General features: G+C 37.5%; 1 protein-coding gene across 1 annotated transcript in view; it reads left to right on the plus strand.

Annotated features, from left to right (window-relative positions):
* Nucleotides 1-4,582: 4,582 nt before the first annotated feature.
* The window catches only part of RP2 (RP2, ARL3 GTPase activating protein), a 30,834-nt gene continuing 19,025 nt past the window's right edge, over nt 4,583-16,391 (plus strand). Inside the window, exon 1 of the mRNA XM_011380046.2 lies at nt 4,583-4,879. Coding sequence (XP_011378348.1) covers nt 4,778-4,879 — 102 coding nt within the window. The 5' untranslated portion in view covers nt 4,583-4,777. The remainder of the gene's footprint in view (nt 4,880-16,391) is intronic.

Below are 16,391 nucleotides of genomic sequence, written 5' to 3' on the forward strand. Positions count from 1 at the left end.
GTCATCTGTACTGTCTGGTTACGTACTTGTCTCCGCAGATAGTTAACAGGTCAGTTAATTTGCGTTGAGAATTTTGTTCATTGCATATATGACTCTGTAGCTGATTTTTTACTGGCTTTCATCAGCCTGCATCTATGAGTTTCTCTGTTTCCGTGGAGGTTTTTCATAAATTGTGGCAGATCGGCAACGGCCAGAAAAATATGGTCTTCTTAGTCCTTTGTCTACATAATGTGCTGTCATGTATACATTTGGAAGCCAATTACTATATGAAAACTATGTAGAATGTGTGAATTTAAATCCTGACTCCCTAAGAAATAATACTCCTAATACCATTGGACAGGCTATATTATAGCTAATGGAATGTAAACTTTAGGGCCTCTCATTTGCACAGGTCCTGTAAATACCCTAGGAGGGGCCCTAGCAATTTTATATTCATAATTTATATTATCTTTCTTTAAAAAGACCCAACACAAACTATATAAACGGTAAACTCTACAAATTCCGGATTTCTTTGTCTCAGAGTGAATTGTTGTTTATTAGATGCCATTCTTAGCACTACGAGAATTAATGAATGCATGAAAGAAATGATACAGAGATGTTTTCCTCTCTGATTCACTTTCTTGTGTACTGTTCAGTTGGATGTTTGTAGTGGGAGGTGAGGTGGTGAGACTCATACAAAACCTAAAAACGTGGCTCTTAGGGAAGATTTTGACTACAATTAGCCCTGACTTTTGTTTACTTTTGTCAGGAATCAGGGGATGAGGACAGGAGAGAGTAGGAAAAATTCTATTCTTAAAAGTCCCAGGGACTTTCAGGCCTGTTCGCCTTTTTCTTGTGTAAGATTTAGGAAATGTTATTAAATATCCTTTTACTAAAACTTTTGTCTTGTGGCATCAGTTATCTTGCCCAAATCTTTCTCTTTTACTATTTTGGAATTTTATACCATACAAATGTTGATTAGTAACAATTATATGGGTTAGGATCTTCTTGATGTCAAATCGAGAGCTTATTTTTGGTCGACACATGTAGAGGAAACTAGGAAATATAATATCTCATTTAGCTTGGGTGAAATGGGAAGTAGCTCTCCTTTATTAATAAACTCTGAAGGATAAAAACAAATTTTATGAATGAACACTGATTCGCTCCATGGTTTTAATTTTATCAATTTGTCCCTTTCCTGAAAAGTATTGAAATGAATATTTGGAAGATGGAAATTTCCCTAGAAAAAGGTTTTTCTTTTAGTCCAGAAACTATTTTTTTAAATAGTTTCCATTGTAACTGCTTTGCTGTAAAAAGTTACTGGAATTATTTTTTTATTTTATACTGCTAAAGCTATTCACTTCTGAGAAGCCTTTCTTGACTCTTCCACCCTCCCCACCCTCATCTGAGTTAGAAATCTGTTTTCCCTGGTATGCCTCTTTTGTACTAACTTCCAAATATTTTTACTCGGCTTACATTAAGAATTTTACTAACAGTGAACAAGATACCCTATGCTAAGAGTGGTCAGAAAAATATACAGTTTTATAACTTGATTGCAAACAATTTTTGATGCTTTTCAAAATAATCGGAACTGGTCAATAAGTTGGTAAAAGAAAATTGTTAAGAACTACTTAAAAACTAAAGTATGAGAAGAAACGTTGGCTCGAAAATCTATTAATAGAAAAAAAAAGTTATCTGCCTGTACAATTTTTTTAACCTTCCAATCCTCTTCTTCAGTTCACATATAATACTATTGACAGAATCGATTCTCACTGTGGTAGCCAGTCTCTGAGATGACACCCCAAAGATCTATGCCTTCCAGTATTCATTCCCTTGTTTAGTCCTCTCGCTTCGTGAATCAAGACCAGCCCTTCGTGACCAATAGAATCCAGTGGAAGTGATGTTGCATGACTTCTGAGATTACATCATAAGAAACCTTGTAGCTTCTGCCTTGATCTTTTGGAATGGTCATTCTTGAAGCCCTCAACATAATATGTGAAGTCCAACTACCCTAAGGCCACCTTGCTGGAAAGATCACATGGAGAGGCCTGAGATTTCATGTAGAATGATTCCTGGCCAGTTCCCCAGCCATTCAAGTCATCCCAACTGAGGCTCTGGGTGTAGCATGGAACAGAATTGAGTTGTACCCACTAAGCCCTGCCTAAACTGCAGATTCATGAGCAAAATAAATAATCATTGTTGTAAACCATTGAGTTTCAGGTGGTTTGTTACACAATAGATAATGGAAACACTATTCCCCTCCCTTCTCCTTCACTTGTAAAAGTGTTTCCTTAGGTGAGCGCAGAGCGAGCATGTGTCAGGTCAACTCAAGAATAGGGACTTTCCTAGCCGTTGTTGCTAGGGCAACTAACTTTTCCATGGTACAGAGACATACCTCTCCAGTACTATCTTCTAAGAGGTAACTATGTCACTTCTATGGTCAAGACACATAGTGGACCTAGACCATCTCCAGCGTCTGAGGCCAGGTTAAACTCCACAACTCAACTGTTTAATATAGATGAACATATCCATTAAGCTGAACATTAAGGGCAGCTTTCTATAGAAAAGAAATCACAACAAAAGTGTAAGTAGCAGCAGGAACAGGGAGCATATAGGCAGAAGGAGCAACCAATTTCTGTCTGGCCTCTGCAGAGTTGGAGCTGCCAGAACATGTTCCATTTTCAGGATCTGCTCTCCACCCATGTTTGTAATATGGAACTCATCCCTACAGCTACAACAATTAGACCAGGGGTGTACACTTGGTCGATGGGTAACCATTCTATTACTGATTGGTCAGCAATTTATCTGGTTATCTCCCTTGAGAATCTGAACTAAGATATAAGGAGATTGTAGCATGCATTTGGACAGAAAGGCCATGAGGAATCAGGGTGGGATGGCTGTTCTCAGCTATGTATATGCCAGTAAGTAAAGAACGCTAGTTTGCAGAAAAAAAGTGGTGGTGAGAATCCATTGGGGAGAAAAAGGGAGTAAAGAAAGGAAGAGTAAGAAAGAGAGAAAGAAAGAGTATGAGAGAGCTCTAGCACTAGCTCTGTTCATTGGCTTTCTAATCCTCAGTTTTTTTAATTTAAATTAATTTTCCTATATTTTACTTTTGGTCAGGGGTGATGGTAGAATGGAATTTAACAGAAAGAGGACTTTATCTTCGCTTTTGTTTAAGGGCCCCTGAATAGATCATTGTTGGAACCTGATTTCTCCACTGTACTACATAGTGGTCACAATTTTAACATCCTATGAATTTGAAATATTTAAGGATCTTATCCAAAACATCCTCACATAGATCTTTCATGTCACTCTGAAAAAGAAAAAGTATGCACTGGGTGAAGATACCATTGCCTAAGATCTGTAGCTTAAATTTGCAGAAATGTCTAATACCTGAGCACATGCACTTTCCTTCCTGATTGTGCAATAAAAGATAGGAAGTGAAAAAGGGAACAGTCTTAATGCTCAAATTAAGTCAGAAACTCATTTAGGATACATACTAGATGTGAATAAGTGTGTGAAAGTAAAATGATCACCAAATTTAAACCTGAACCGATCTGCATTTAATGTCCTACAAAGATGTCAAAATACCATGCTCTTAGAATTAAACCAACAACTCATCTTTTCTATTACATTAGCAATACATGTATATTGTATTTTAATAGCCAGACAAACCCTATGCCATTTGTTTAGAAGAGATCTGATTATTTATATAACAATGCTTATGTCCTGAACTAGACTATAAACTCCATGAGAACGCCTTTACCATTTCCCCGCTCCCCCCCACCCACACGTCAGTCAGTTTCTTTGGGAAGGAATATGAAAAAAAGTTATAAATGCCTCCTTCACTAGCGTGCAAGCATTCATTCATACATTCATTTGACAAACGTTTTATTGAGCACCTACTATGGAGTTGGGCCAGGCCTAGAGAATTCAAAGGTATATGCCATTAACATAGGTTTTTGAGTCCTAAGAAATTCGCAGTTCTGATAGGGAGAAGATATACAAATAATTACTTTACTAAATACTTGCGCAATTTTAGAGTGATATGTGGAAGTATTAAGAAAGCACAGAAGAGAAGGCAAAGAGGGAGGTTGTTGGTGAAGTTTCTTATAAGGGTGACATTGGCCAGACAGACGATGTAGGGGCAGAGAATGGGTGAAGAGGGGAAGCAATGAGGAATACGAATTTCAGGGCCCCTTCCTGTGCCAGCAGCAATTTCTGTTCTCTCACCACTTGCATTATTAAACTGACGTTCAACGTTCGACTAAGGTTCCCTTCCACACCTCGGACTTGAAAACTGAGAACCAAAGGCAAAAACACTAGGCTACATAGCCGGTACTCCCAGCAGCTAAAGAGCCCCACTGAGACCTGGGAGGGCCGTGCAGAACTGGGGGCGGGATCCGCTGTGCGTGCGCCAGAGCTGGCCGGGCCAGCCCCTGGGGGCCGCGCAGGAGCCGGGCGCTGATTGGTTGTGTGAGTGCATAGACCTCTTTTCATAGGTCTCACAGGACTGCTCGCGGGGCTTTGATTGGCTCACCGCGCTGTGAGCGGTCATTGGATGTGGCTGGTCGTCAGGGCAACTGAGAGGAAAAAAAAAAAAAGAGAGAGAGAGAGAGAGAGAGAAAGAAGTGTTGGGCCTCGCGGGTAACCGAGGCTGCGGGTGTCTGGGCGGTTCCGCGAGGCTGTGCCCAGAGACCTGCGGGGCCCAGGCTCCCAGGGTTCACGCCACAATCCAGGAGGTGCCTGAGCGAGCGGGCCGAGAGGAGTGCGGCTGGGAGACCTGCGGGCCGGGACCATGGGCTGCTTCTTCTCCAAGAAGCAGAAGGCTGAGAAGGAGTCGCAGCCCCAGGGCGAGGAGGAACGGCCAAAGCAGTACAGCTGGGACCAGCGAGAGAAGGTAACTAGAGCCCGTAGCATCTGGTCTCAGCCCTCCGGAGCCAATCCACGAGGGTCCCTTGCAGGCCTGGTAGGGCTGACGGGGCCGACCCAAACAGATGTCTCTCTCTCTCTCTCTCCTCCTCCTCTCTCTATTTCTCTCTCTCTCTCTCGCGCCTTCTCCTTCTCGTAGTTGAAGTCAGAGTGAATGACTTTTAGGTGAGCCATGAAATACAGTGCTAGAGAGGGCGCTACGGAGGACTGTGCAGTGCTGAAAGGGGCCTTAGACTTCACTGTCCGGGTAGACGGACCCCTCGGGGCTTTCCCTCCACTCCACACCCAGGCCTCCGGTCCCAAGATGGACTCGAGAGGAGGAAGAAGAGCGAGCAGAGCCCAGAATCTCAAATCTGCTCATTTTTCCCACAGCGCCAAGCGGCGTTTTGTCCAGTCCTCAAGTTACACATGGGACTGATTCTCATCTCTTTGCGGCTTATGTTCTCTCTTGGGGCTGTTTTCTCTTTTGTCTGACCTAGCCAGTAAATCTCTTTGGTACTTAATGGTATATTCCACTGCTGAATTTTCTCATTTACGAAGTGGACTATTTAATGTACAACTTTGCTTTCCCTCCTCTTCCAGTTACCCGAACGGAATAATGAAAATTGAATCTGTCTTGGAATGTGTGTTAAGACTGTATGGTGAAAATAACCAGCATAAACTGGACAGTATTTACTATTGCTTTAAATGAATGAAAATGCTCAAATTTTTACTTTTATATATAGCCAGAAACGAAAAGGCTTTGAAAATGTCCACTGGTCTTGCACAAAGCACACTTAGTCATGAATTTCATAATGCTTCCTCTTTCTACATAGTTCTCCATTTGTATTTAGTAAAATACTTTGATAGATTTACCGATTACTTTTCCAAACAAAATGAGAGATTTTTTAAATGAGTGTTATGAACTGTTAACTCCTTGGTTAATGTAACATACCTTTATTCATAAATGCTTTATAGTAAATTTCTTATGTTTTGATTTCATAGACCTGCCTGTGTGATTTCCAGTCCCTAGCAGAATTTATTCATGTAAACTCCGTTCTCCAAGTGTCACATTTAAGAAAGCGGGTACTTTTTGCAGACTTCTCAGCCTCATCTTTCTGCCCCTGTTTCTCAGATCCTTCTTGGGTTACATGGTATATTTATTCTCTCTTATTCCTACTTGTAGTAGCATTTTGTAATGTTGGAATGGGAAATACTGTGCTTTCTGTCATACAAGAATATCTTACCTATTGTTTAAAATTATTTGGTGTACAGTTTTTAAAAATTTCATTTCCTCAGCCCTATTAGTGTTTCTAACAATGTTGTTTAAGCTTGAACTGTCTGCCATAGAGAAGGTTGTGTATTTATTTTTATTTTAGCTTTTTGTTTTGAAATCATAGCCCAGAACTAAACTTAAGTGCTTTTGTTTTTTATTTAGAGTAATCTTGGTTGCCTTCTGACTCATTACTTCCTAATAAATTGTCTTACAGTTAACCTTCATTAACGTGATGTTCAGGTTAGTTGGAATCTCATGTTAATCTTTCTCCTTTTAGATAAATGGATGTGTTCTGTGATTTTTTTTCTTTTGCCCTTTGGCTAAGTAAACACGTTGAAAAATAAAATAGTGGACACCAACATCTAAGCTCCCCGACCCCTGCACCTCAATGAGCATATAGTAAACTTTCAATTGTAGACATTGTTTTGAGCTTGCAGGGAACATTTTTTGAGACCACTACAAGGTACTGTAGTTGTAGAGATGTAAGAGATGTTACTGGGTATGTGAAATAAGCTCATGCTTATGGATATGTGTATAATAAAAGTTAAAATCTTGATCAACTCAACTAATCAAAATTTTTCTAAATGAGAATTTTATTCTGAAAACAGCCCAGTTTTAAAATCTTTTGTACTATTAGAGAAAGAATTACTGGCTTATATTTTGAGACAGTGGAGATAACACTTTTTCCATCACTGGTTTTTCTTTTGGGAATTTTTTTTTTTTTTTTTAGAATTACTGGGAATTCACTCTAGGGTGCCTCATTATGATAGCCTGCTAAATTTTATATGATTTTAAAGATTTACATGATTTTTTTCTAGTTCCTTCTCATGAGGCTAATTTTGGCTAGTGTAGAAATGTTCTATAATAGTCTAATGATGCTTTTACTGAGGTTAGCATGGTCTTGCTTGCTCTCAGATTTTAACTGTACCTTAAAAGGAATAGAATGCAAATACAGCCCATAGAACATACATGAGATATGTTGCATGTATATTAACAGAATGGTTTGTATTAAAAGTTTAGGCTCCTATAATGTGATCATGGAGTATAGCATATACAGTTTTAAAGTTTTATTGGACAATTAGCATTCAGCTTGTAAAACTTTAGGTATAAAAACAAAATGTGTTGCCTGAAAAGTTTCCTCACAACTTGGAAAAGTCATGTTTAATTTTTCCTTAGGTTCTGTAATCAGAGTGTCTTTACTGAGAGGTACCCTCTGGGTTTTGGATTTTGAGTTGCGTAATTGGGTCAGTCTTAGGGAACTAAAGCTAGGAGAAATTGTCTCAATTAGAAAGAATGTTTGAGACTAAGTGTTGTCATGGCAACTGATATACTGTAATCAACAGTGTAAGACATTCATTTTCTATTGCCACTGTGAAAAAGAAAAAAGCTTACTGTACAATTACGACATTGACATGATGAGAAATATTTTTGGATTGTAAGATCTGTGTTTAAATCATTTGGAAATAAATGCTTTTATCCTTGTTATCTGTATGCTGCCTCCCATATCTAGGCAAATTATTCTATGACTATGTACTCAAACACCAAGGAAGATTCAAAATTATAAGAATTATCCCTGCCCTTATTTATTCAAAAGAGCTGACTGGCTTTTTTGAGTTGAAACTGGAAATATTTAAATAAAAACAAAGGGAAGATGAGTGGTACAGAAAAGCAGTTTTCATTTTTCAGATAGTCATACCAGTACCCCTTCTAGATGATAGAAATGATGGCGTAAGTATAAAAATTATAATTTTGAGGATAGCATATCTTGTATCCATTACATTTGTCTCATATTTGATAGAAACAACACTGAACAAAAGCCTTATACCAGAGATTAAAGTAACTGCATTTTATGTAGTGCCTGTTGTGGAACTTTGGATAAAGCAGCCAATTTGTGCATTTCAGATTCCTCAGCGATAAAATGGGACAGTGCTAAAGATTTTTCTACTATTTAATAAGGTAAAGGCCTGTTCTGAGCAAGAGAGTTAGATGGTAATGGTCACCTCTGAGGGTAGATCGTGGACCAGAGGTTGGGCAGGGCAGAACGAGTCTTAACATAAGGCAGATCATAATTCACAGAAATGTTCATCAATTGAAGTGTGACTTTGTGAGGAACTGATCTCCATGTTAGTGAAAACATTCAGACAAAAAGAAGTGTCTGCATTGAGTTGGGGCCTAGATGCTGTTTTTAGCCTTTTAAGTATGTGCGAAATTCTAGTTATCCATTGCTGCATACCAAAACACCCCAAAACTTAATGGCTTAGAATAATGGCAAGTACTTATTTTGTTCATAGCTCTGCAGTTTGTGTGGGGCTTGGCAGGGTTGGCTCTCTGCTCTATGTATCATCAGCTGGGGCAGCTTGACTTGGGGCTGGAGGATCTGCTTTCAGTATGGCTTAATCACAGAGCTGGCTGTCAAGTTGATGCTGGCTTTCCACTGGGAGCTCAGCTGGGGCGGAGGGCCAGGGGCCTCTTCATCTAGGCTTGCACACAGCATGATGACTGAGTTCCAAGAACAAGTCTCCTCAGAGACTGGTAGAAGCTGCATAGCTTTTTCTAACTAGCCTCTTAAGTGACCTAGTGTTACTTTTGCCACATTCTGTAGGTTGAGGCAATCACAATGTCTACCCACATCCAAAGGGAGGGGACCTCTTGATAGGAGAAGTATCAAAGAATTTGTCAACATGTTTTAAATCCTTTATGTAAAGTTGTTTTTTAAGGAAATAAATAGTTCTTTATTCATTTAAAAAATAACTTTGAGATACAATTCATATACTATACAATTCACCCATTTAAAGTATACAATTCAATAGTTTTAATAAGTTCAGAGGGTTATGTTAGTATCACTATGATCTAATTTTAGAACATTTTCATTCCCCACAGAAGAAACCCATACTCACTCTCCCTCTCCCCAGTCCCTGGAAACACACTTTTACTTTCTATTACTATAGATTTGATTGTTTTGAACATTTATCAATGGAATAATACACTATGTGGTCTTTTGTGACCAGCTTCTTTCACTTAGCATGTTTTTGAGATTCATCCATATTGTAGCATGTTTCAGTACTTTATTCCTTTTTATTGCTGAATAACATTCCATAGAATACATATTTTATATATAAATAAATTTTATCCATTTTATTTATTTATCTATTCATCAGTTGATGGACATTCAGGTTGTTTCTACTTTTTGACCATGACAAATAATGCTGCTAAGGATATTTATGTACAAGTTTTTGTGTAGACATATGTTTTCATTTCTCTTGGGTATATATCTAAGAGTGGAATTCCTGGATCATATAATAACTCCATGTTTGACTTTTTGAGGATCTGCCAAACTGTTTTTCAAAGTGTCTGCACCATTTTACATTTCTAGTAGTATAAGAGTGTTCCAGCTTCTTCACTCATAAAGTTTTGATAAAGGGAAAAAGCACAGGGAGTGGAAAGTGTGTGGGACTGAGGTACTCTGCACTCTATTACACCTCACCAATAAAGTCCTTTAGCTTCCCCATACCCTCAGTTTCCTAAGATCCCTTCTGGTTCTCTAATTCTTTGAGCATCTCAGAGGTGGCGAGGATAGAGGAGGAGGTAAGCATTGCTAGAAGAATTCAGGCAAACCTGGGTGAACAAAGGGAATGTGATGAGATGTAAAATTAGATTAAGATTAGATTAGATGTTAATTCTATAATTATATGGCACTGCCATTTTCATTTGTGAAATAACCTTTCAGCTACATAGCTATGTAGCTCTGAAACTGACTTAACAATGTTTACATTTTAAGTAATTTATTTTAATTGAAGTATAATTTACATACAATAAAATTTACCCTTTTAAGTATACAGTTCTTTGAGTTTTGACAAATACAGCCATGTAACTACCACCACAATCAAGATATAGAAAAGTTCCATCATCCCCCCACCCAAATTTCATCATGCTCCTTTATAATCTGCCCTGCCCCCAGCCTCTGATCAGTTTTTTTATCCCTATAGTTTTGTCTTTTTGAGAATGTCATATAAATGAAATCATATGGTGTATAGCCTTTTGAGTCTGGCTTCTTTCACTTAGCATGATACATTTAAGATTCATTCATGTCGTTGCATATATCAGGAATTCCTTTTATTGCTGAGTAGTATTCCAATATAGGATGGTACCATGTTTGTTTATCTGTTCACCAATTGAAGGACATTTGGATTGTTTGTAATTTTGGTAATAATGAATAAAGCTACCATAAACATTTGCATACAGGTTTATGAGTGAACATAAGTTTTATTTCAGTTGGTGAATACCTAGAAGTGGGATTGCTGAGTCATATGGAAATTTTATATTAAACTTTATAAGAAACTGCCAAATTATTTTCCAATAATTTTCCACTATACCATTTTTCATTCCCATCAGCAATGTATGAGTGATCAAGTTGCTCTGCATCCTCACCAGCACTTGATATGGTCAGTTTAAAAAAAAATTAGCCATTCTAATAGGCCTGTAGTGGTATTGCATTTGTGGTTTATTTTGCATTTCCCAATGAATAGTGATGTTGAGCATTTTTTCATGTACTTCTTTGCCATCTGTATATTTTTTTTTGGTGAAGTGTTTATCAAAGCACTTTTACCATTTTTTACTGGGTCATTTGTTTTCTTATTGTTGAGTTTTAAGAGTTCTTTATATATCCTAAATACAAATCCCTTGTCATATGTGTGTTTTCAAATTTTTCCCCCAATTAATGACGTGTCTTCTCTTAACAGTGTTTTTTGAAGAACATAAGTTATCAGTTTTGATGAAAGTCCAATTTTCAATTTTTTTCTTTTTTGGATTGCATATTTGGTTTCACATCTAGGAAATCTTTGCCTAACCAAGATTACAAAAATTTTCTCCTGTTTTCTTCTAGACATTTTAGAGTTTTTGGTTTTATATGTAGGTCCTATGATCCATTTTAAATTAATTGTTATATATGATGCAAAGTATGGAGATTCTTTTTGTATTTTTTTCCATGTAGATGTCCAATTGTTCCACCACCATTTGTTGAAAAGACTGTCCTTTATTGAATTGCCTTTGCACCTTTGTCAATATATATATATGTCTATTTTTGAACTCTCCATTACGTTTCACTAATTTTCGTGCCTAGTAAACATTGGTTTCTATTTGAATAAGGGTGTGTACTAAGTTGCCAGACTGCCACTGCCTTAGTCTGAGACTGAGCTCAAGCACTTACTGTGTGATCTTGGGCAAGTTATTTAGCCTCTGGGGCCTCAATTTTCTCATCTATAAAGCAGATAATTATATAGTACACAATGCTCATAAGAGTTTTTATGGGGATTGAGTGAATGATTATTAAGCACTTAGAATGGTGGCTGGTACCTATATAATGCTGCTTATACTCCTGAGTCTTATTTTGGACTACTACCCAGACTGGATTTCCATTAAAATTAACAAATTCCATTATTTCATCTCGGATTATCATTATGGAAGTTTAACCATGGATATGAATTTTAATGAAAAATTTGCATCACTGATTAGTAAAAGAATAAGATTCTTTCTGTTGGGAAAATAATGCTTAACTTAGTTTAGTAGCTGTATCAAGTGAATTCCAACTCTTAAAATGTTTCTTTGATTTCAAAAGTATATCCACTATCTTTTATGGATTGTAGTAAGAAATACAGCCTAAACTAAGCTCACTTAATAAGTGGCTCTTGTAAAAAAGTAGTTTATCATATGAGCTTTCCATGTTTGTGATTTTAGGCACTTTATTCGAGAACTAGTAACTTTTGTAAAATAATGAAACTAAGCTTCAGATTATTTATTATTTTTGTTTTTGAAGAACTTGCAGGAATTGTTGAGAAAGTACAGCAACATAAATCCCAAGTTTCTTCTTTGTAGACCATATTGACAGTCCAGATAATTTCATATTGTAGAACTCTTTAACTATAGGACCTTTACCTATAGGATTTTCTCCCCTACAAACTGAGGTGTCCAGAGGAAATACTAAGAGTAAATTACATTGAACTCCTTTAGCATCGGCAGATGTTATGGACTGAATGTTTGTGTCTCCTCACCCTCCCAATTCATATGTTGAAGTCCTAACTCCCATTGTGGCTGTATTTGGAGATGGGGCCTCTAAAGAAGTAATTAAAGTTAAATGAGGTCATAAAGATGGGGACCTGATCATACATTGGATGGCTTAAACAACAGAAATTTGTTTCTCATAATTCTGGAGTCCAGGATTGAGTTCCAGTAGATCAAGTGTCTGGTATCAAAGATAAATACAGCTGGACATTAGTTAAAGCGCTGAAAACATATTTTATTCAGTAACTACTGACAATAGGGGAAAAAGCTGAGCTCTGTTCCAATTTGGGTGACTTAAAGGGAGAATGGGGGTGGGAAGAAAGCAGGGCCTCAGTAAAGTCAGGGAAAATTACGAAGTGAAAATTAAAAGAGTTGGTCAATGTAAATGTGATTAGGCCAGGTATGTTTGTTAACTGGCCGTTATCAAAATTAGGATTCTATCTTCCCACAGAGACTAGTAGACAGAGGCCGTATTCTTCCTGATAATTATATTTCAAAGGAATGGCTCTCAGGTCCTTGAGAAAGATATTTCTGAGTTGCAAGACATACATATTCACAATTGTAAGCCCTTTTTAGTAAATGCTCTGAAAAAGGGCTATCAGGACCGATTATCAGGTGTTGGCTAGACCAGTAGCAAATCTCCCTGACAGGATTGAGCTTTCTCAGGCAGGCATTTTAATGGGGGACAGGAGGGGAGGGCTGGAGTCATCCTAGGGACACGATTTTGTGTTGATAGAAGCCATGCTAGAGTTTGGTCAAGTCTCAGTGCAGGGCTTTGGATGGTGTTGCAATGTGCTAAGAGTTCTGCAGTTCTCATTGGTGAATGTCCATTTCCTGTAGTCAGTCACCTTCTTGCTGTGTGCTTATATGGACTATCCTGGGTGCTTGTGCATAGATAGGAAAGGAGAGGAAGAGAAGGAAGGGGAGGGGGAAGGGATGGAGGGAAGGAGGTGGAGAAAGAGAGATCTCCTTTCCCTCCTTTTTTCCTCTTCTTCCTCTTTCTCCTCCTCTTCCTCTTCCCTCCATTATGAGGCCCCCACCCTCATGCCCTCATCCGAACTTAATTACCTCCAAAAGGCCCCACCTCCAAATATCACTACATTGGGGGTTTAGGACTTCAACATATGAATTTTGAGAGAACACAAAGTTTCAGTCCATAGCACAGCCCAAGCAGACTAAGTCAGCAGCTCAGTAATTTTGAAGTTAATACATTTCTGCATTTGCAACAAGTCTAAACAACTACTGATACAGTACTAACTATAATATAATATAGTTGAAATTTCTGTTAAATACTATACATCTTATAATACATATAATTTCCCATGCAAAAAAATAAATAGCTAAGTTCCTTTAAATAATGGATATTAACTGTTATTTTTATTTTTATCCAAACATTGTTTTTTTACCTACTTAATTCTCATAAATATGCTTGAAAATGTTCGGACTTGTTATCTGTGTCTTAGGCAAGGATAATTTGGCCAGAATCTTAAACTCTAAATCAACTCCCCAGGAAAATACACACAAAATTTTACATAAAAGTTTTAAGGAGTTTCTGGTACAGTGAAATAAATGATAAACTGAATGTTAAAGATTCCTCTTGCCCATTGAGTTTGAGGCCTTAGTAGAGACACAACAACTCCTTGCCTCCTTTTCTTTACACCTATTGGTGGCAATCTTGATCTTCTTACTCCCGCTGTGGGAGGTAGATTGGTACCAAGAAGACAAGCTGAGGAAGACCAGAGAATGTTTTTACCCTTAAGGCTTAAATCAGGCTTAAATCAGGACTGACTTAAACCACCCTTGCATGTTCCTTTTTCCACTTTAAGACCTGGGCTAGATCAAGATCCCATAGTGTACTCCATGTCCACATTCCCACCCCCTTGCACTGACTCTTTCACCTGGAAGGTACTCTCAGCTTCCTTTTACTGCAGGTATGGGAGAGAAGAGAATGTAAACAGGAGAGACCCAGGATTGGCATTAGAAAGGAGTGCCTCTGCATGGCTTTGTTTATAATTATTTTACCTTACTACTCAGAAGTCAGCCAACTTGAACAGTGAACTGAATTTTCACTAAGAATACCATGTGGTTATTGATCAATATCAAAGTCTTCTTTGGGGATGGAATGGAGAATGGGGTGTGGAGAAGTGTGTGATTATCAAACTCAGTTACCTTTCACATTTGTTTACTTAACAGACAGCTGGAGATCACCTACCTCAGGTTATACTCTGAGATAATGAAGATTAAATAGTTAAAATGGATTCAACAAGGATGTATGGAGTGCCTCTGTGGTGCCAGGGACTGTTCTAGGTACAGGGAGAAATAGGGGTGAACAAAACATAATCTAATTGAGGGCAAGGGGAAGACAGACAATAAATATAATTCATATATAGTGTGTTAAAAGGAAGCTAAGTGTTTTGGAGAAAAATAAAGGTGGGTAGGAAGTAGTTTTGGAGGAAATGTTTCAGTGTTAAAAAGATTGGTTACAGGATTCTAGCCCAAAGCTTACAATACAGTAGGGGACATAGACTTGTATTTAATGTAATGTAGGTGCTCAGAAAAAGAGAGCAGGCTTCTGGTTGAGGGAACGGGAAAGCTTCACAGAAAAAGTTGGACAGGTAGGCAAGTAGAACTAGGAGAGGACCTTCTGGACATTGGAAAAACAGAGGGCATAGACAAGTCACAGCAAGTGCTTCAGATCTACTGAAGATAAAGTTCCCACAGGAGGGTGATAGGAGTTAAGATGAAAACATAAGTCGATATCATTGCAGAAGTTGCAGAAATGTTGCAAAAATCAGACCGGCAAGAAATCAAGCTCCTCTCAGAGAGTTGGAGAACTCAGGTTTATTATGCCAACAGTCTCAGAAGAGCTAGCACTCTTAAGATCTGGGCCCCAAACTCAGATGCAATGCAAACTTGCTTTTATAGGGCTTATCCATGCAGTTACATTTTGGCCAGTTGGCATGAGCCAATTGGTTAATTAGTCCTCAGGCAGTTACAAAGTACGGGAGTTGCTATGGGTTACAAGCAGTTACAAAGAGTTACAAAGCTGGAGATTTTCAGACAGGAACTCAGGCAATACCTCTGTTATCTAGATAGAACAAACAAAAGGGAGGATAAGTCTTTAGTTAATTTCAAGGTCACCCTGCCCTTCGGTCTGTATGGCAAGCATATTTACAGAAGCTTTTTATTTATGCTTTTAACTTCTTGATAAGTTATTTTTGAGATTTGTTCATTTTATTTTTAAATTGTTGATATATAGTTGTTATTCTTTTTTTAACTTCTACTTTCTAGTTATATTTCTCTTTTCATTTCTACTGTTTGTATGTTTTTGTTCTTTTCTTGATCACTCTTGCCAGAAGTTTGCCAAAAAGCTATTTAGGGGTTTGCTGATGTTTTCTATCGTATATTTGATTTCTAAATCATTAATAACTGTGATTATTTTCATCTTTTTTCCTTCTACTTTCTGTCAGTTTATTGTTTATTGTATAATAATTCCTAAGATGGACATTTAACCCATTAATTTTGAGAGTTTTTATTGTAGCTATTTACGGTTATAGATCTTCAAAGCACCATTTTTATTTCATCCGATATGTGGTATCTTAACATTTAATTCTAAGTATTTTTAGATTTTGATTATAATTTCTTCTTTAACCCATGAGTTATTTAGCAGTGTGTTTTTTAAATCTTCAAGAAGGCAAGGATTTTTTAATATATCTTTTGTTATTAACTTCTAACTTAATTGCATGTTGATCCTGTATCATGGCCTGTAAGTTATCTATTATTTAAAATTTGTTGAGGCTTTTTTATGATCTAGTATGTGATTTAAAAAAAAACTTTTAATGTATGCTTAAGAAAAAATGTGAGTATACTCTACTTGTTAGATGTAGAACTCTAATTTATTCATTGTGTGGTTCGGGTCCTCTATATTCTTGTCGATTTTATTTTTTCAGTCTACTTGACCAATGAATATTTGAGAGAAAGAGCATTAGAAGATACACCTTAGATTTTAATTCACCAATTATCAGAGTTTGCAGAGGTTCTGAAGGACTGTCAAAGTTAGTTCCTACCTGTTTATTCTCAGCTCTTCAGCATCACAGCATTTCTGCTCTGCCCTGAACTTACTCTGAAGGAAGTTTGGACCAGATGGTGTGGAGGATGCACTATTGTC

The sequence above is a fragment of the Pteropus vampyrus genome, unplaced genomic scaffold (genome assembly GCF_000151845.1).
Source record: "Pteropus vampyrus isolate Shadow unplaced genomic scaffold, Pvam_2.0 Scaffold387, whole genome shotgun sequence".
In the NCBI taxonomy this organism is placed as follows: Eukaryota; Metazoa; Chordata; class Mammalia; order Chiroptera; family Pteropodidae; genus Pteropus; species Pteropus vampyrus.